Source organism: Dipodomys merriami, unplaced genomic scaffold (genome assembly GCF_024711535.1).
Source record: "Dipodomys merriami isolate MVZ:Mamm:240054 unplaced genomic scaffold, mDipMer1.0.p SCAF_36, whole genome shotgun sequence".
Classification (NCBI taxonomy): domain Eukaryota; kingdom Metazoa; phylum Chordata; class Mammalia; order Rodentia; family Heteromyidae; genus Dipodomys; species Dipodomys merriami.
The window spans coordinates 4,627,351-4,649,220 of NW_027205159.1; the positions used below are offsets into that span (position 1 = coordinate 4,627,351).

Below are 21,870 nucleotides of genomic sequence, written 5' to 3' on the forward strand. Positions count from 1 at the left end.
TCCTAGAAAAAAAGAAAAACAGAAACTACATCATTTGTACATTTAGGCACAGTGAGTCACCCTTACAGGTTAGGATGGGAAGAATCCTCTCCAAATCTGAATTTGTAAATACTATCCCAAAACAACATTTTAATGACTGGGGACATGGCTTTAGTGGTAGAGCACCTGACTGGTAAGCCCAACGTTGCGTTCAAATTCTAGTACCATTAAAAAGAAAAGCTAGTTTTCAAAGGATAGCAGGTCTATTATGTCCTTTATAGGAGGCTAGAGTGGTCAGGTGATAAATGAGACCTTATCTGAAGCCTGATTCACAGTGGGCCCAAACAATGGATTGACTTTGGGGGGGGGGGTCAGTTGTGGGGCTAGAGTTCTGGGCTTAGGTGCTGTCCCTGAACTCTTCAGCTCAAGGTTAGCATGGTACCACTTGAGCCACAGTGCCACTTCTGGTTTTCTGAGTGGCTTATTGGAGATAAGAGTCTTATGGACTTTCCTGCCTGGTCTAGCTTTGAACCAGGATCCTTAGATCTCAGCCTCCTGAGTAGCTAGGATTGCAGGCATGAGCCAACGTTGCCTGGCAGATTGACTTTTTTAAGTTCCTAAGTGTATAATTGGAAAAATATCCTTAAACAACTGTCAGTATATGTGAAGACTCGGGGTCTATGTTGAGGGGTCAGAATGATGCAGGCTCCAGCCTCAGGATTATCTGAGGGCTGAGTTTGGGATTAGGAAAGCTCTTGGAACACCAGGCTAGAGAGGGAAAATGTTCTCTCTCCCTATCTCAAAACACATGTCACAGACTCCTGGGAGCTGAGGAAGTAGCTCTTCTGCTTGCTTAAGCATAGATGAACAACTGGTCAAGCATTTTCCTGAGATTGGAGAAGTGGTTTGAGCTTGCTCTAAAATAGTTTAGATAATAATATACCTAGACATTGTCTCATTGTCTCATGTATCTGTTGAAATTTTTTGTGTGAATGTTTTCTAACCAAATCTTGGCAAAGATTATGCTTGCTTGTCTTTAAATACCCACTAACAATAAAGCACAGCATGCAGTGGCAATTGCTGTTTGCACGCTGCATCCCCTGTGTCCTGGTGATTTTGTGACCCTTACCCAGGGACCCCAATGCACTAGACATTGACAATTGGTGCCCGAACAGGGACCCTGCATTGTTGAATTCAGGAAGGGATATTCAGGTAAGTGCTTTTAATTACAGGGTGATGGGACAAGTTAGGTCTACTCTGTACTTACATATGCTTAAACATTTACTTGCTGCTTATGGTGTAAATATTTCTTCTTCTGACATAGAAATGTGTATTAATGTAGTTAGGGAATGGAATCCTTGGTTCCCCGATGAAGGAATATTAGACGTTGACAAGTATACACTGAGTGTATGAATGAATGTGTTCTGTTATGGTAGGAAATTGGAACCTCTAGAACTTCAATACAAAGATAGCAAAATGGAAGCAATGTCTAGTTCCTGGAGTAATTAAAGTGATTGCTTTTTATTAGTGGCTTAGAAAAGTAAAAGTAGTCACATGTGCCACATACAGGTGTACTACATCTGTATTTAGTTCATCCACCTAAGCTCATGAAGAAACCAGGTAGATCCTGGAGAATGGCTGAACCCGGTTTTAAATAGCATCAGTTTGGACTAGGAAGGTGGCCCAGTGTAGAGTGCTTGCCTTGCATGCATGAAGCCCTGGGTTCGATTCCTGAGTACCACATAAGCAGAAAAAGCTGGAAGTGGTGCTGTGGCTCAAGTGGTAGAGCACTAGCCTTGAGCTGAAGAGCTGAGGGACAGTGCCCAAGACCAGAGTTCAGGCCCCACAACTGACAGTAAATAAATAAATAAATAAATAAATAGCATCAGGTGTTAACCCCATTGCAGATGGTGTGCTAGATGAACCTTTACTGCAATTGATCAGTCAGTTGGTGAAGGTAGTTGGTGAGCAGCTACTGGCCTGAATAATGACTTATTTCCCCTTGTTCAAGCAAGTTTGTAAAGACTAACTGCAAAAAGCAATTTTCTTTAACTTCACAGTGCCAACAGTATACCTTAATAGTTTTGCTTCAGGGCAGAGTCAGTCTGTCTTTTGCTACAATAACATTGTTCATAGAAATCTTGATCACCCTGACATACCACAAAATATCTCATATGTATTTTAACTTACAGCTTTAAACTCATCGGGTCTGCTATGCAGGATGTAAGTAGTACTTTAAGTGTGGATAGGACAGGTACAAAACTAGAGGATGGGAAATAAACACCTCAGAAATTCTGGACCCCCGGGGCTGGGAAGGTGGCTCAGTGGTAGATCGCTTGCCTTGCATGCATGAGGCCCTCTGTTCGATTCCTCAGCACCACATAAACAGAAAAAAAAAAGCCGGAAGTGGTGCTTTGGTTCACGTGGTAGAGTGCTAGCCTTGAGCTGAAGAGCTGAGGGACAGCACCCAGGCCCAGAGTTCAGGCCCCATGACTGGACCCCCCCCCCAAAAAAAAAGAAAAGAAAAGAGAAATTCTGTACCCCCTCATATTGAAGCTCTCTGGAAGGGAAAAGACAAGCACCTCTATATCTTGCAACTTACTGTAAAAGAAGAGTTCCAACACTTGGTGAACCTGTTTGAAGTATTGTGGCAATATATATCATAATTGAGACCATCACTTAAATACAGCTTGAATCTTACCTTGAAAAGCTGCCTATTTCAATTGAAGAAGTAAGAGAAGATCCTACAGTAAGTCCAGATGGCAGTAGAATAGCCATATTAGGCCTTAAAATTCAACATAGACAATGAATTATAAATCTTTATATATATATATAGAGAGAGAGAGAGACAGAGACAGAGAGACAGAGAGAGTAATGATTCTGACTGCTGCCTTTGCCTTACTTCAGAATGAGATGCACAATATAGATCTGTGATTAGAGCCACTATCTTCCTCTTTGGCAGGTAGCTATTCTCTTGGAGCTTCTGACATGCTCCTGGGCACTGGTGGAGAGGATACAACCAGCAATTTATGTTTTATAGTATTGTATTAAGAAATCTAAAATCAATATCACTGTTGGAAATCAAGTTGTCAGAAGGACTTGTGCTATATGTGAACTTTAAAAGTAAATACCTGTCTGGTTTTGCAGGTTTTTTTTTTTTTTAGCCTCTTGAGGCTACTAGCTTTCCTTGGCTTGGTGCTGCATTAGTGCATTTTTTTAAAGCCTACTATGTTCATATCTATCTATCTATCTATCTATCTATCTATCTATCTATCTATCTATCTACCTATCTATCTATCTATCTATGCCTGTCTGTCTGTCTGTCTGTCTGTCTGTCTGTCTATCAATCTATGCACACACATACATATACCAGATCTCCCACTCTCATTCTTTTAAAGATATTTGTGATTACATATAAAGTCAACCTGGCTCAAGCCTATCTGGATAATCACATTCAATATAACCTGTAATGTTTTCCATGTGTGGTAATCATCATAAGTAGTTTGTATAAGGTCAAGGATACACGTTGAAGGGCCACCTCAACAGAAACCTGTATCTGTACATTATCTCATGAAATGCTAATTTGAGATTGTCTGGAAAGAACAAATTGATTTCCCAAGTTTCTAGCTTGGCTCAAATTCTTCACAATGAAACTGCTGCATGATTCCTTCTCCTTTATCTTTGTCTATAGTCTTTTGCATAGTTCTTTACAATTGGTTGGCCAAGGAAGAAACAATCTTGAAGTTGGTTTACAGATTCATCTGAAAGTGGAAATCTGGAACACTACTGTTCTATGCAGGAGAAACTTTAAAGGATAGGTGGATTGAAGATATTTCCAGAGGTTGGAACTTCAAATGGAACTTTTGGCTGCCTAGTATGTTTGGATCAAGAGAAGGACAAAATAATGTTATCCAGGGACAGTTTCTCACAGATAGAATGGAACCAGTTAGTAACTAGGTAGTCTGGAGTAGACGTATCTGTATGCTGTCCTCAAAAGGGCACACAATGTGGAAGATATTTTGTTCAGTATATATTCTACCTTTTACATTTCCATTCAAGGAGGGCTCTTCATAATCCAGCAGATAAAACAATGTGCTATTTTGGTGTTGCCTCCCACACAGTGCTTCTTCACTAGGCTCTTGAACAAAGTAGCCAGTGATAAAACTAAAGCCCATCTATGAGTTTAACAGTGTGGCCTTTCTCTTGGTAGCACTATTTCTTTATGCCTAACCTAAAGAAGACAACAACACAGGTTTCTCTGGGCTACTATTCCCTGGAGGAGACCAATTAGGAAACTGATGGACAGTTAATATGTTGCACCTGTTCCAGTCATCCTTCGTGGAATGGTCACATACTGCCTACTTTATTTAGAGTGCCGATAACACCATCGCCTCTGGAATCATGTAATGTCCTGTATACCACTGGCAGCTCACATGATGTTGATCACAAACAAAGCGTTCATTTTATTGGAAATGGAGCTGAAACAGGTAGGCAATGGTCTCACTCTCTTTTTAAAATTTATTGGTTTTTTTTTTTTTTTTTGCCGGGCGCTGGTGGCTCACGCCTGTAATCCTAGCTACTCAGGAGGCTGAGATCTGAGGATCACGGTTCAAAGCCAGCCCGGGCAGGAGAGACCGTGAGACTCCTATCTCCAATAAATCACCAGAAAACCGGAAGTGTTGCTGTAGCTCAAGTGGTAGAGTGCTTGCCTTGAGCTGAAGAGCTGAGGGACAGCGCCCAGGCCCAGAGTTCAAGCCCCACGGCCGACAAAAAAAAAAAAAAAAAAAAAAAAAAAAAATTATTGTTTTTGTAAAGGTGATACACAGCTGGGTTACAGTTACATAAGTCACATAAAGAGTATATTTCTTTTTGAACAATGCCAGCCTTTCCCAGTTTTTCCCTCCCATTCCCACCTATGAGTTGTATAGTTCATGTTTCACATAGAATCTAGTATCACTGCTGCATTTGTTCACCTTTTGTCCCACCATTTCTGGTCCCCCCTTTACCCTCCTGAAGACAGATAAAGAACAAACAAGACAAAAGGAAAAGAAAAAAACATCAACAAAGGAAAAAAAAAACCTCTTGTTTCTGCTTCCTGGAGTTCATTTCAACAAATATTGTTTTATATGGTCAGATGCACATAGCTATTTTGCCTCTGTGATCCTCGGCTAACAATATCCGCCTTTGGTCTCATACTGTGAATGGTCTCATTTTGATTGAATTAACTGGGCTGTAATATCGTCATCATCTAGACTATGAGATATCCCTAATTAAATGGAAGATTGTAATTGAGAACTCACTTATAGGGCCTGATGGAGATAACACCTAGAAGGACTCAGTTATGTCAGTAAATCACAGTATACAGAATGTGCTTTGAGTCAGAGATTATTTATGTTGTTGTCTTCTCTATAGCCACCATAGCCACAATCAAAGGGTCAACGTAGCAGCAATTCTTTTTGGTATTATAGTAATAATTCACTGACAGAATAATTGTTCTCAGCCTGGCACTTTTATCTCTGCTGGTTCTTTGATTCCAGGCTGGTTATATCCCACCAGGAGATATATTAAAGGTTGTATTGAGTTGGAAAATAAGTCAACACTTGAGTATTTAGGAAGAAGTACCACTTTACTGACTGGAGTAATTGACCATAATCACCAAAGAGGTATTGAGGTGATGTTATACAAAGGGAAAACTATATCTGGAAAATTATAAAATGATACAAAGAAAAGAGAAAAATATTGAAGAATCACCTTTTTCATAAACATAAACATGCATCATACCATAAATAATGCTCACCAGGTGTTATTTTAGATGAGGACAAGTGAAATATGAAATAGTTAACCAAGAATCCATAGGAGTTATGTATAGTGGTGAACTCCTTTAATCTCTACTGTTTGCAGGTATGCAGATTACAAGTTCTATGCCATCCTGGGTAAAGTTTTCAAGACTCTATCTCAAAAACAATGTATTTTAAAATCTGACAGCATAGCTGAAGTGGTGCTTGTCTAGCAAGTATAAAGTTCTGGGTTCAATCCTTAGTACTGCCAAAAAAAATAAAACGCCATAGATATTAAACCATGATATTTTGTGTAATTATACAAGTGAGTTGTAGAATATTTGCATGTTTGTTATACATATTTGCTCTGATTTTTCTCCTTTTAAATATAAACATGTACGAGTGTTGCGTATCAGCTGTTGTACTTAACTTTATAATTTAGTGTTGAGGTAACAGATATTCAGGAGTAATTAGTATTGACAGCAAGGATTACAATAAATATGGAGATTCTTTCCTTTCACAAGTGGAAACCTGGGATTTAATAGAAGATGCATGTGAAAACTGATTTCCACAGAGCAGACTTGCTAGTTATCAAATTATTGTTCTCAGTTCCAAATACACTCAGCCTTGTGGTCCTAGAGTTGGATCTTACCACCCTTTCTACCTCAATGAATAGTGTGGTGTTAAATTTGCCACCAGGTGGCGCTCTAACCACTGCATGAGGAAGAGGCTTCACCTCCTAGACTTTCTTTTCTTTTACTTTTTTTCTTTCTTTCTTTTTTAATGAAGAGTCTGGCCTCCAGGAAGTGCTGACCACATACAGCTCCCTAACTCCCAAGGAATTTCAGAGGCACCACTGAGGAGAGCACATTTGGCTGGCATCCTATCTTGCTTCCCAATCTGCCTCCCAAGTGCTCTAGTAAATTGTCCCAAGCTGTTTTCATAGACAGCACAGCTGGTGACTTCCCAATGGATTTCATCACTGCCCCAGCTGAGTGCAATGGGGAAGATAAAGATATAAAATAAATTTTGATGCAAAAGGAAGAGACAAAATTGCCCATCAATGGTCACTTAGGCAGAAAATTCTAAGACATTTTCTCTCTCTCTCTCTCTCTCTCTCTCTCTCTCTATATATATATATATATATATATATATAATATGTATATACGTACACACACATATATTATAGTGAGATATATGAGACAACAAATACAAGGTACATATGTACTTTATTCACGTGTTGTGCCAAGAACTAGATTTTAAGAATACAATCTCCTTAAAACATTAAATTGGGTTAAAATATTAAATAGGCTAAATATGACCAAGTTTGCAGAAAGACAGGTCTCCTTGCATTATCTTAAACTCCTATGTTTGATAGTGGATACCCGGAGATAGCAAAGAGCTGACCATGCTTTTAAGTGCATCAGTTTCAGGGATGATTATACATTTTATAAATTTGAAAGGTGAAATAGTATCTTTCAACTTGTCAAGAGGAAAGCTTACTTATTGCTGGGTACTCCCAAGCTGTGTTGAAAGCACTGCACAGATGTCGCCTATAGGGGCTCATGGCATTTCACATGGGGGAAATGAATACACATGTGGGCAGGTCCATGTTGCTTGCTACGTCATGAGTAATCAGAAGTTTCAGCTCTGACCCTACAGTCCCATGTCTTCTACTAGTATCCATAAAATTATAATAAATTCACAATGTTCACTACTGGGTTAAGATCAAATTTAAGACAATAGATAATTGTACAGTGAAAACTATAAAACATTACTGAGAGATCTGAAAAGCAACCAAAATAAATGGAAATTTATATGATAATCATGAATTGGAAGATGACATATTATTCAGATAACCATTCTTATCTATAGCATATTATACTGATAGTTTTCATTTAATTTCTTTTAAAAAAATGTTGGTCTTGAGGCTTGAACTCAGGGCCTGGGCACGGTTCCTGGTTTTTGTGGTCAAGACTAACACCTTACCACTTAAGCCATAGATCCACTTCTGGTTTGTTTTTTAGAAGTTAATTGGATATTAATGTTTCAAAGACTTTCCTGCCCAGGATGTGTTTGAACTGTAATCAGTTCTCAGCCTCCTGAGTAGCTAGGATTACAGGCATGACACACTTGCATTTGGCCCATTTTAGTTCTTAACCATGAAAACATCTTTGGGTAACAGTGATTTATGCCTGTAATCATAGCTGCTCAGGAGGCTGAGATCTGAGGACCTCAGTTCAAACCCAGCCTGGGCAGGAAAGTCTGTGAGACTCTTTTTTTTCCCCCATTAACCCCCAAAATGTTGGGAAATGGAGGAGTAGCTCAAGTGGTAGAGCTCCAATCTTGAATGAAAACCTACAGGGACAGTGCCTAGTCACTTAGTTGGTCTCACAACTAGCACAACACAACACACACACACACACACACACACACACACACACAAAGACAGAGGTGGTGGGTATGGAATAAAAATGTTGCTAGGAATATGAAATAGCATTAACTGATTTGGAAGACAGATCAGAAACTTCTTAGAAAGTTGTAAAAGTTAAAGTTATGAACAGTGATTCTATTCTGATATGAGAGTGAACATATATACATCTGTATATGTGTGTGTGTGTGTGTGTGTGTGTGTATATATATATATGTATATGTGTGTGTCCATTCAAGTTTTTTACTAGCCTTGTAGTAAGAAGACCCCTACTCAGGCAGGCAAGCCCACCTAGTCAGAGTGACAGAGCCCACCACAACAAAGTTGTTAACAAAGAAGCAACTTTATTGAGCAGGTTCCTACACTGACCAGCCAGGGCCGCAGCACAGGCCCGGGAACTGATACTACCACTCTGAGTGGCCCCCATTCTTTAGTTTTTAAAGGCAAAATCCATGAGGTTGAGGCTGGTCACTCACAGGTGACTAATTGGATCATAACACATACAAAGGATTGTACAGTCATACCAGACCACACACAGATGGCCAATAGGCAGAGTTTACCAGAAGCATGTACAAAAGGCAGGGTTTACTGTAAGCATGTGGTGTGGCCAATTGGAGCCAGATTACAACCTGTTTTATGGGTCAGTCTATAAGTGAACAATCAAGGGTAAGTTAGGTTGTTAAGGGGAAGGAGACCAGATGCATTTTTTTTCATTCCTGGAACTAGGCCCATCAAGTCTTAAATCCCTAAAACAAAGGCAAAGGTCAAAATGGAATCATACCAGCTTGGGCCCCCATCTCAGGGTCCACGTCAGCCTCAAGCTGGAAATGACTCAAATGCCCATTAACATGTAAATGAATGAATTAATGTGGTGGATTTATATAGTCAAATACTGCTTACCAATCAAAAGCATGGATTCTGAGTTTCTGTAATTATCAGGCTGACTCTCAAGTCATTTATGCTGAGTGAAGAAGTCCTATGAAAAGAAATCCCTGTCCTATGGTTCTATTCATTCCAGAGGTTTGAAGATTTTTGTTTTGTTTTGAGTTGATTTCTGCTTACGCATGTAAGAGCTTAGAAACAGCCACTTCAGGTTCTACAATGAGAAAACAAACGGAGACAGACTGAAATCCAACCATTTTTCCTAAGTCTGTCAGACAATCCAGGTCATAGGGTAAGCCATCACCAGGTAGTCTGGTGAGAGGTTAACCTCGAAAGCTGACATCAAAATCAGTTTGCTTCGAGTAGAGCTGGTTAACCTCGAAAGCTGACATCAAAATCAGTTTGCTTCGAGTAGAGCTGCTGGGATTTAGAACTTCGTGAAAAATTGATGGTCCCTGTGGTGAATTGTTTAGAGAGGAAATGTGGACTGATAAGAGAGGCAAGCCTGGGGCTGGGAAGGTGGCTCAGTGGTAGAGTGCTTGCCTTGCATGCCTGAGGCCCTGGGTTAGATTCCTCAGCACCACATAAGCAAAAAGAAAAAAGCTGGAAGTGGTGCTGTGGCTCAAGTGGTAGAGCGCTAGCCTTGAGCTGAAGAGCTGAGTGAGGGACAGCGCCCAGGCCCAGAGTTCAGGCCCCATGACTGAACCCCCCCCCAAAAAAAAAGAGAGAGAGAGGCAAGCCCTCCTGAATTTCTGCCTTCATGGTGCTCTCCCACTTCCGGGTTTTACTGCCAGAACCTACCAAGGTTCTTATGATGAAGACCTGAGAAAGTCTTTTTCATTTTTAGCCTAAGGAGGAGAAAAGTAATCATTTTAGAATACACCAAGGTGTAAATTAACCATTTTGAAACATACTAGCAACATGCTCCACAACAAAAGTCCACTTTTCTGGGGAAAAGATTATACTAGAATCTTACCTGACCTAAGAAGAGAGAAATGACAACTGAAGCTCCTCAATTCTTCTGTGTCACTGAAGAGGGGGAAATATGCTAAGAAATGCTTCTAAAATGTACAACCTAGAGAGCTAAAATCATTTCAATAGTGAAGCTTGTAAAATTATAGAATATCTTTCTTCTTAAACGAAAATATAAATAGGATTCTAGTGTAATAACAGTAACCACTATGAGAGATTTAAAAATATCAGGAAAAAGGTCAGGTGCTAGTAGCTCACACCTGTAATCCTAGCTACCCAGGAGTCTGAGAACTGAGGATAAAAATTCAAAGTCAGCCCAGGCAGGAGATTTCTTACCTCCAATTAACCACCAAAAAACCAGGAGTAGAGCTATAGCTTAAAGTGGTAGAGTGTTAGCCTTGAGCAGGAGAGCTTAGGGATAGCACCCAGGCTCTGAGTTCAAGTCCCACAATAGACCAAAAATAAGGTAACAAGAAAGAGTTTGTAAGAAATATATAGTGAGGAAAAAGAAAGAAAAAAGTTAGTGAAGCAAACTGGAGGATCTAAAGTTTTTCTTACTTCCTATCCAGATTAATAAAGACCTTCTCAAGACAAACTTTGTCATCTGACATTCTACTATCCACTATACTATTTCTTCAACAAAAATTACAATGCCTTCTGAAAGGCCAGAAAACATTCTGAAGAAAGAAATATCAAGCATTAAAACTAGACTCAGCAATGACAAAATCTTGGATTCATTAGACAGGTAATTTTAAATAACTGTGCTTAATATGTTAATGGTTGTAATGGAAAAGTTGATGGTATGAAAGAACAGAGAAATAATATAAGCAGACATGTAGAAACTCCAAGAAAGAATGGATAAAGAATGATAAGATCAAGTACATTGTAACAGAAATAAAAATTGCTTTGCATAGACTGACCAATCAGTAGTTTGGATTAAATTGAGGAAAACCAATTTATACTCCCACCAACAATGAAGTAGGGTTCCTGTTTAGCCACATCCCCTCCAGCATCTGTCTTTATTAGATTTTTAATAATAGTCATTCTAATTGGTGTGAGGTGGAATTTCAATGTTGGTTTGATTTGCATTTCTTTTATGACCAGAGAAGTTGAGCATTTTTTCATGTGTCTACTTGCCATTCTTATTTCTTCTTCAGAGAAGTCTCTCTTTAAGTCTTTAGCCCACTAATTAAACTGGCGGTTGTTTCTTTGAGGATTTGTTGTTGGGGGATTTAGTTTTTTGAGTTCTAAGTACATTTTAGATATGAGGCCCTTGTCCATTGTATGGCTAGTGAAGATCTTCTCCCAATCCATGGGCTTTCTATTGATTTTACTAGCTATGTCCTTTGCCAAGCAGAAGCTCTGCAGTTTCATCCAATGCCATTTGTCTAACCTTTATTTGATTTGTTGTGTTTCTGGGTCTTTATTAAGAAAAAAAATGACCATATAAGCTGATGCTAAGTGAAATGAACCCCAAGATATGGACACAAGAAGTTTGTCTTCATTGTTATTGTTTTAAATGTACCATGTGATTTTATTATTATTATTTGTTGTTGTTGCTTTTGTATGTTCTTTCCCCTATGGCATATCCCCTGTTGTCACTGTACTTGATTTTGATACCCTGCATCTTGTATATACATATGTCTAATCTGGAGAGGGGAAGAGGGATAACAAAATGCTAAAACAAGGACACAAGATGACCCATTCCAACAAGCATACCCACAGAACGGTATATTGGGGGTAGGGGAGGAGTGTGGTAGATGGGGGAGAAGAGGGATAGTGGGATAACAACAAGGAAGGAAAAGGGTAACAATGATCGACAAGTAATGTAGTCATTGCCTTACTCATGTAACTGTAACACCTCTGTACAGCATCCTAACAATAAAAAAAATTAGGAAAAAATTACTAGGCTGTAAGATAGAAGATTAATAGAAAATTCTCTAAATAAAAAGAAAATAAAGATTAAACATGGAACATTTGTGAGTTGTGGGACAATTGCAAGCAGCGTAAGATAGGCATATTGCAGTAGCAGAAGGAGAGAGACACAGAATAATTGTTTGAAGTAATAATAATTCAGAATTTTCCAAATTTATGACAAAAGAGAGAGTGAAAAGAAGGGGTGACATTGTCCAAAAAGAAATGTGGCCATTATCTGACTTGATAACTGTAACTCCTCTGTACATTACCATTATAATAATAAAAAATTAAAAAAGAATAGACACAAAGCCACACATGAAAGCAGGATTCACTAAGAAGAAATACCAAAATCCTACTCAGAACCATATTCCAAATACAAAAGACCATGGCAAAGAAAATATTAAAATAAAAGTCACTTGGATTAGCATCATTTTATAAGGTGATATGTACATAGCTATTGAACTAAGGTGATCCTATGCTAGAACTATCCTAGACATGTACTAATTATTACAAATGAGGGAAACTAGGCATTCTGTGTTTCTTTGAGTCTGGCAGACTCCACTTATATGATTTTTCCCCCCAAGTCTTTCCATTTTCTTACAAATGAGGCAATGCCATTCTGATGGAAGCATAGACTTCCATTATGCATATATACCACATTTTCTTCATCCATTCATCCACTGAGGGGTTGATTCTATGTCTTGGCTATGGTAAATAATGCTGCAATGAACACAGTTGTGCTGGTAGCTTTAGTGTGGCCTTGTTTGTGATCATTTGGATAAATGCCCAGGAGTGGGATTGCTGGATCGTAGGGGAGCTCTATGTTTACCCTTTTGAGGAACTTCCATACTGCTTTCCAGAACGTTTGAAACAGGTTACAGTCTCATCAACAATGCAGTAGGGTTCCCTTTTGGCCACATCCCCACCAGCATCTGTTATTATTAGATTTCTTGATAATGGCCATTCTAATTGGGGTGAGATGAATCCCAATGTTGTTTTGACTTGCATTTCTTTTATGGCTAGAGAAGTTGAGCATTTCTTCATGTGCCTATTGGCCATTCTTATTTCCTCTTCAGAGAAGTCCCTCTTTAAGTCTTTAGTCCACTTAATAATGGGGTGGTTGTTTCTTTGAGGATTTATTTGTGGAGGTGGGGGAGTTATAAGATATGGAAGCAAGAGGGATTTTTTGCTTGTTTTTCTTAGTGTACTGTATGCAGTTATTTCTTTTTGCTTTGTTTTCCCCCCCTTTGGTTTACCTCTTGTTGTCCCTGTTTTTATATCAGTACCCTTTGTGTTATTTATAAGTGTACCTTATTTGGGAATCACAGAAATGGTGAGACAAAGGACAATGGGTGAACCAATGCAGTAGTGATACACAACACTATGTTGGCAATGAACTTTACATGAACTTGGTGGGAGATGGGGGTAGCGGGGAAGGGAAAGTGGGAGAAAACAAGGGAGAGGGTAACACTGTTCAAAAGAAATGTATGGGGGGGAGGGGGAAGCTGGGAATGTATGTGAAGGGTAAACACAGGAGGAGGCTGCAATGCTTGGTAAGAAATGTACGCATTATCCTGCCCATGCAATTGTAACTCCTCTGTACAGTATGTTCACAAATAAAATAAAATTAAAAAAAGAAATAAATATATAACATGCTACTATGGAAAAAAATCACTAGAAATTATTAAAGAATTATTAAAGAAAAAAAAGAAATGTATGCATTACCTTACTTATGTAACTGTAACCCCTCTGACATAACCTTTACACTAAAAAATTCTAAAAAGAAAAAATCTCCAATGATTTCCCTGTAGAACTTTACCATTGTATGTACAAGACCTGAGAAAATGAAACAGAAACTTATATAGACATCCTTAATTGTAATAAAGCATTAGTCTGGTTTATGCCTTTTTACTTTTTCTTCTGTTGATATTGCCTCCCTTTTAAGAATTTCTCCAATCTAGATATTCCTGTTCTTTTGTTGTGTGTCTTCCTATTTGCCACAATAGAACATTCTCCCAATTGATTCTCTCCAAAAAGTGATGATTAGTGGATCTTCACAGTCTTTTTGGGCAATCAGTCGACCAGTAAATAAAAATTTGCTAAGTTCACTGGGGTTTGGAAACTGGATAATTATGATTGAAATCTATCTCCTCTCGGACTCTATATAAATTGAGAATTGCAACCAATTCTTTCAGAGTTAATGCGCTTAGGATATCCACAATGTTCTTTATGAATTAAAACTTATAGATAGTCAACTGTTTAAAGATGTAAGATATTTTTTGTAATAGAAGTTCTTCGATGTAAAATACTTAGGTAAATTACTGTTAATTTAATGGAGTGTGGGGTGCCTCTATTAGTGAATGATCCCTGGGAATCTTAAGGAGAGTTGTGCATATGGTAGAATACCAGTTTTACCTGTGGCCAGCAGATGGCAGTAACCAATTCTACTCAACCTCATTAAGTATACAAACAACTACCAGCAATATTGTGTCAGGCCTTTGGGGTTCAAGAGTAGACTAAGAATCACTTATTTTCTCCGTAGAAATTATTTATTGTTTTTTTCCCATGTGTAAGAATACCTGTGAAAGCTACCTGTGAAAAATATCTGTGAAAACTACAGTTTGAAGTCAGTGTGGCCAATAGTGAGAACCTCATCTCCAAAACTTTCTGAGCTGTAGTTACACACCTGTAATTCTAGCTATTTGAGAGGCAGAGGTAGGGTGATTGTAATTAGAGATTAGCTTGGGCAAAAGTTAGTGTGAGACTCTATATGAAAAACATCTAAAGCAAAACATTTGGAGGCATGGCTCAAGTGGTAGAGCTATTGCCTAGCAAGCACAAGATCTTGAGTTCAAAACCCAATATGGCTAGAAAATAAAGAAAGAAAAGAAAGGGGGAAGAAAGAAAAAGAAAGAGGAAGGAAGAAATAGAAAGAAAGAGAGGAAGGAAGGAAGGAAGGAAGGAAGGAAGGAAGGAAGGAAGGAAGAAAGGAAGAAAGATAAGAATAAAGAAACAAAGAAAGAGAAAGAAAAAAGGAGAAATTTCCCTTCTGGCCTTCACAAGGAGATGCTGTAGAAGCAGGGATAACATCCTCAGGAACATATTTAAGATTCATGGAACAGCCTGGCGGTGGTGGCTCATGCCTGTAATCCTAGCTACTCAGGAGCCTGAGATCTGAGGATCACAGTTTAAAGCCAGCCTGGGGAGGGAAAGTCAGTGAGACTCTCATTTCCAACAAACCACCAGAAAACCAGAAGTGGAACTCTGGCTCAAATGGTAGAGTGCTAACCTTGAGCTGAACAGCTAAAGGACAGCGCCCAGGCCCAGAGTTCAAACCCCACAACTGACCAAAAAAAAAAAAAAAAGATATTCACGGAACAAATTCTATACAGGGTGTTGTTTTACATTTGTTCATTCTTTTTTAAAAATTAGTTTGTTCATTGAACAACTGTTGCCTAACTCTATTCCAAGACATATACACTCTAAAAACTGAGTAGAATATGGCAGGTCTAATTAAACCAGTATGAAAGTATGAATTTGTTTGCGTAAGGCTCTTGCAGAGTGTAACTGTAAGCACCTCAAAGAACTTGTGGCCCACAGCAGAAAGTGGTTAAACATATACTGAGTGTCTTAATGTATATATAGAAGGGAAGGGCCTTCTAATTAGATGTAGCAAGAACAGACAGAGATTTGGGGAGGTGCTGGTGGTACATGATCAGGATGATATGGATGGATGGATGGATGGATGGATGGAATGATATGAAAGGCCTGCAACCAATTAATAAGAAATTATTCTGATATACATACATACATCAGACTAATATGTATTAAATATATCTAATATCTGAGACTAATATAATTAAAAATATATCACTGTCAAAGCCACAATACTAGCAAATAGGCTTCACTTTTCTCTTTCCTTTCTTCTCATCTCCTCTTTCTTCTATTCTATCTTTATTTTTAATTTGTTGGCCTCTACCTAAATAGCAGAAGACAAGTCTAATGGCAGCAAGAGCTCATTCATTTGGCAATTTCATTTTATAAATCCCAAGTTATCCCTCAAAATATCATTACTATTTCCATGTTAATAACCTGAGACAAAGAGAGCTGAGGAGACTTTTCTCCAAGGTCCCTCATCTGTGAAAAGCCTCTCACTTCTCATCTATGAAAGCCATCTCCCACTCCCCTTCCTTTTAAGTAGAGTATCCACAGAAAGAAGCAGCTGGTGTACACAGGTCTGTGCTTTTCCACATACTCATTCCTGGATGCCTATCCTTACTTAGCCCCATTGCCTACTCCTTCAGACTCAGGGCCACAGAGAAAACAGACTGCAAGTCTTAAGCAACATTAAGAGACTATTTAGGAAACACACATTGAAATGTCATGCATAAGTAATTGTTTTTTGTGGCCTACCACAACCCAGATGAATGGTCTCACTGCTCTACGGTGCAGAAATTCTATAGGCATCTCACTCACCAGGCTCAAAGCTAATTATCGAAAGGACTGCATTTCTTCCTGGAGGCTCGAATCTGTTTTCAATCCCTTCCAATTTCTTAGAGCTGTCCATTTTCTTTTGTTTTGGACTTGCTTTGTCCATCATTAAATTCATGCCTATTGGACCCTTTTCCTGAGCTCTCATTTCTCTCTGTGATTATCTTTGGAAGGATTGATGTAGCAAGATTTAGGCCACTGGTATAATCTTGAATATTGTCACAACAGGATAACATACTCACAGATCAGGTTTAGGGTTATGGCAGGGTGTGATAATCCTTGGAATAACATGATGAAAGTGTTACACTGGGAGCCGTTGAGGTGGATGCTCATAATTTTATGTTGCCTGGATAATCATTTTCAAAGGTAAGCTTAATTTTCTCACCACTGGAACAGCTCTAAGCTTCTCTTGACAAAACCTTCCCCTGTTACACCATATCCAACTGGCTCTGTCTGGTGGCCAGAGATCACACACAGAGGCACCTAACCTGCCTAACATCCTGGCCTGCACTCTTTCCTGCCACTCCCTTTAAAAGCATCATAATGCTTATCAAAACTAACTCCAAGAAATGGAAACAAGAGTTTTTCTTTATTGTATAGTTTGAAGTTCTTTTTCCCCCTCGTGGTTTATTCCCTGTTGTCACTTTTTTTGGTGCCCTTTTTTTTGGTGATCTGATTCGAGGAAGGGAAAAGGAATCACAGAAACTGTGGGACTGTGGGACAAAGGGTGAACCAATGCAACAGTGATACTCATCAAACACTATGTTGGAAGTGAACTTTACAACCTGGGGGGGAGGGGGGGAGGAAGTGGGAGAAAATGAGGGAGGGGGTAACACTGTTCAAAAGGGAATTGTTCATTATTATGTAACTGTAGCCCCTCTGTGCATCACCTTTACAATAAAATTTAAATTTAAGAAAAAGCACCATTTGGACAGAAGCCCCATGGATGTCATATTCCACATGCAGTGTGACCCTTCAGAACTCATGTTTCCTGCTTTGGCACACTCCAATTAAAGCTCTCCGAAGAAAATCTGCTCAGATTATGCCTTGAACCCAACAAAAACTTGGCCCACAAGTATGTCACAATTTTTCTGGGCTCTGTGACATCTATACGCATGGCCTTCAGGCACATCTTGTAAGCCCCAGAGTCTGGATGTACTGAAATAACTCTTCCATGTTCACATTGTGGTTGTGTCATAGAAGCTATGCCTGCAACCTGACTCTTGGCCATGAGGCAGCTGACCATGCTTCCTGTGGGTAGATCCCTTGTCCATGTCCTTCTGTTTGGGCCTCTGCTAGCTACTGGAAACAGTGGCAGTCAGTCCCATTTAAAACAGGTCTGTCCAGAATACTTGATGATGCCTCATTTTAGGTGAGTGCTTGGAACTTGTAGGAAAGAATCGGAATAGAGAGATTTGAAACGGTATGAATCTAATGGATGCTTAAAGGAACAGAATGCTTGGGCTAGAAAAAAGAGGAGCATCGTTAGGGTTTGATAGGGACAGTGGGACAGTTAGAGAAGATCAGAAAGCTTCCTTGATGACAGAAAGTTTAAAACTGTGTTGTGTAGTCTCAGACAATAGATTAGTATTAACATCTGCAAACTCTTAAGATGTAGCTTTTGGTAGAAAATAAGAGAGTTCCAAGGCTACTATTGATGTTTTCCAGTGGTACAAAGTAGAAATGCTACAGCTGGATGATGTAGGTAGTTTCATTTTATTTTTTTTTAAGATGGTTTAAGCATTACAGGTGGGATAGCTTAGGCGAGTTTACAATTCTACTTAACTCTCTTAGTGGCTGATTCACGGCCTTTGAACGTCTCCCATTGCCTATCAGGAGAACCAGCCAGTGCCTTCTATCCTTACCAGGGATCATTTTACCTTTAGAAAAGCCATCCTCAGGATTCATACCATTCCACTCAACAAAAAGAGGAGCAAAGGAAACTAGAAGAGTTCAGTCACCTCATTAGAAGATTAAGTAGTTCAAGATACTGTTAACAAACTATAAAACCATGCTCAGTACCAGGTTTTAAATAGCACACAAATAGTTTGTAAAAAATTAATCTCTGGCATATTGGCACATAAAAACTAAACAAACAGACTGCAAAGAGACAAGCTTAAATAAAATGTGGATTCATTTCTATTAGGTGATCTGTATGAGTATTATGACTCACATTTTGAGAATGTTACATATTTAAAGCTAATTTAAAAGCAAGGGGTAGACTGGGCCTTTTCATTTAATCCGGAAAACAATATATTCTTTAGCCTTTTTTCAATTCATTCACTTTTAGGGTGGTTATTGAAAATGCCTTGTGTAAGGCCTTCGAGCTGTTGTACAATATATAAAATGCTTTAATACTTTTGAGAATGATATCACTATTGATATTCTTGATATTCCAAACATATGTTTGAATATTTTAAGTTATAAATCTGGACCCCAAATATTATTTTCTACTCAAAAAAAAAGTCCAGGAGAAATTAAGAGGTTAATTACTACTTCAATTATTTGCTAGAGGAGTCTCTATGGTTTTTTATAGCTGTGATTTATATAACTTCAAAGAGTGTCTCGAGTGTCCATGAGGTTGTTGTAGTCATTCCTGACTAAGAGCAGCTTGTGCGGACACTTAAGGTTTGGAGTCAATGCTGTCAATGTCTTCATGACTCTTCTCTCTTCTTTCCATCCAATAGCAATCAAGAACACCAGTGCCAACTCCTGATATGCCTCTTTATCATCAGGGGAAGGTCAGCTATTTTTTGATCCCCTTGGGAGAAAGACAGCGCCTCAATCCATTTCTTAAAATAGCCAGCCATTCTCAGCTGTGGGGCTGGAGCCCCTCCAGGGGACAGCAAGGGAAACACAAGTCCACCAGCGGGTGTGAGAAGCCACCAAAACATGAGTTGGGACAGCTTCTCCTAGATTTTGTCTACTCAAAAATCTTACTCTTTTACACAGTTATTGCTGAGAGGTCAATGACCATCTAATTTTTTTAAATTTTATTTAACAACAAACAACTGGATTGAAAATGAAACTCAATGTCACCATCTTCTTTGGGGCCATTTTTGGTGCTTTGGGGGTTTTACTGTTTTTGGTGGCTTTTGGATCAGATTATTGGCTTCTTGCAACTGAAGTGGGGAAGTGTTCAGGTGAACAGAATGTGCGTTTCTTCTTCTAAATACTGGGATACCGGTTAGGGGTATGCCTCCTCTTGAAGTCAGAGAATAGCAATGGGGGGGGGGTAGAAATCTCTATTTCTTCTATAAGAAATCAGTATTGGGGATAGAAGACATTTCTTTAAAAAATTCCTGGATGCAGTAATTTCCATTTTATTCCTTGGGTTGACAGCAAGTTCCCTCATTTGTCTTCTGTGCAGATAGAGAATGTCACTTTCCACCATGAAGGATTCTTCTGGAGGTGTTGGTTTAATGGAATTGTGGAAGAGAATGACTCTAATGTCTGGAAGTTCTGGTACAGTAAGTACAACTTAGCTTTCTTTTGTCCCTTGTCTCTGAAACAAAAACAAATAGCTTCTTACTTAGTATACATTACTTACAAGAGGACTAGTTTCTTAACTATAATATCTAAACACTATGTCTTTAAAGGCAGAGTTTCCTTCCCAGAAGAAATGTCTGTAGGAATTACAAAGTTACCTTCAGCCACAAGAGAAAACTCTGAATGTTAGTGGCAAAACAACAGTAATATATATCTCTATATATGTATATTTATATATATACATATGCATGTATGTGATGTGTTTATAAAATTTAAAATACCCTACTTTGAAATAACAGAACAGATAACTATAGAATTTTTTCTTCAAATGTCTGTTATAAGCATTCCTTTTTGTCTATAGACACTTGAAATCTCAAATGTTAAAAAAATCCAGAAATAGAGGTATTATTTTATATTCATAGCCTTAAAGTTTAAAAAAATATCTTCTTTTTGTGTGTAATGAAACTTAATTACCACCAGCAGCAGATGAAAGCCTTTATATTTGAGCTTACTTAAGTTTGTAAGCAATATCAAGAAATGCCTTGCTTTTGATGTTTGTGTTTTGTATAGAATCTTTAAAATTCCCTTTTGAAGTCGAATAACTTTATAAGACTATGATTCATTGTTTCAACTGTATTTCTTATACTGTATTAATCTTTGAAAAATCAATGCATTTCATTGTCTCCATAATGAAAGACTTGTTTATTGGCTTAAGTTTATTATAGGTTGAAATTATTAGTCTTCTATCAAACACTTGTGTGGAAAAAAATCAAAGTATTTATTTACACAATAGTCAAATTATGAAATATGTAGGAAGAATGTAAGGCCAACAAAAGGCTTCAGAAAGCAGATGGCAAGTTATTATATAGGAAAGGAAAAAGTAGTGAGGGCTGGAACAAGTTCAAGGGGTAGAACACCTGTGTAGTAGGTTAAGTCCCTGTGTTCCAATCCCAGTACTGTTAGGAAAGGAAAAGAAATGGACAAAATAGAAATGAAGTAACATTTCAAAAGAAATATCTGGTAGACCATCTTATAGTACATTTTGGATAGGAGAATAAGTAAAATGTTAATGGAAATTCAGGAAATTCAATGGAAATGTAAACAGGTGAAAAGGAATCAGACTCTGCAAGAGAGAAATCATGCCCAAAGACATAGGTATTACAAATACCTACATTTATATAAATGAAACATCGTGACTCTAATTTGAATTCTGTACTATGTTATTTGCATTTATTCCATTCAATTGTATCACATAGCTAGATGTTCAAGAGATATTCACCTTCAAAGTCCTCTGCACTGTTTAGTAAGAATTTTTGTCTCTCATACTACAAGTCTCTGAATTTGTTGTTGGAACTGACCATTTCTTTTGCTTGTGTACCCCTTGACTCTTGTATTTTCTTCCATTAGGAATGAGTCATTGTTGGTTGAGCTTCTCAGTAATAAACACCATTACTTTGCTGTTCTTTCTAGCTAATCAGCCACCATCTAAGAACTGTACACATGCCTACCTGTCTCCTTACCCCTTCATGAGGGGCGAGCATAATTCAACCTCCTATGATTCTGCAGTTAGTAAGTACTCCTGTTTTCCTCGTACCTCTGAAAGGAACTTATTTTCTTCAAGATGTTTGCCATAGTGGTCATGAAAAATAATTTAACACTTGTAATTCCAATATTGTAACTGCTATTTGTATTTGAAAAGTAAAAGATGTCACTTTTCACATACCATTTATAAGTTTAATAGAGCCAGTTGGCCTAAGAGAAGTAGAGTTTTTATGATTCACTTTTTTACTCATAAAAATAATCTTTTCAAAATGTGTTTGTGGATATGAATCTGGCAATGTCTGTTGGGAAGAATTGCTTCTTCAGGTTTTAACTGACCTAAAATTAGTCATAAATAAAATACATCTTACTGTAAAATATTTCTTTGCAGTT

At 38.2% G+C, this 21,870-nt stretch overlaps 1 protein-coding gene across 1 annotated transcript in view; it reads left to right on the forward strand.

The window, feature by feature from the left end:
- The first annotated feature begins 19,255 nt into the window (after positions 1-19,255).
- Positions 19,256-21,870, forward strand: part of Tmem182 (transmembrane protein 182) — a 54,375-nt gene continuing 51,760 nt past the window's right edge. Inside the window, exons 1-3 of the mRNA XM_069988613.1 lie at positions 19,256-19,603; positions 19,820-19,919; positions 21,409-21,507. Of these exons, the coding sequence (XP_069844714.1) occupies positions 19,472-19,603; positions 19,820-19,919; positions 21,409-21,507 (331 nt within the window). The 5' untranslated portion in view covers positions 19,256-19,471. The remainder of the gene's footprint in view (positions 19,604-19,819; positions 19,920-21,408; positions 21,508-21,870) is intronic.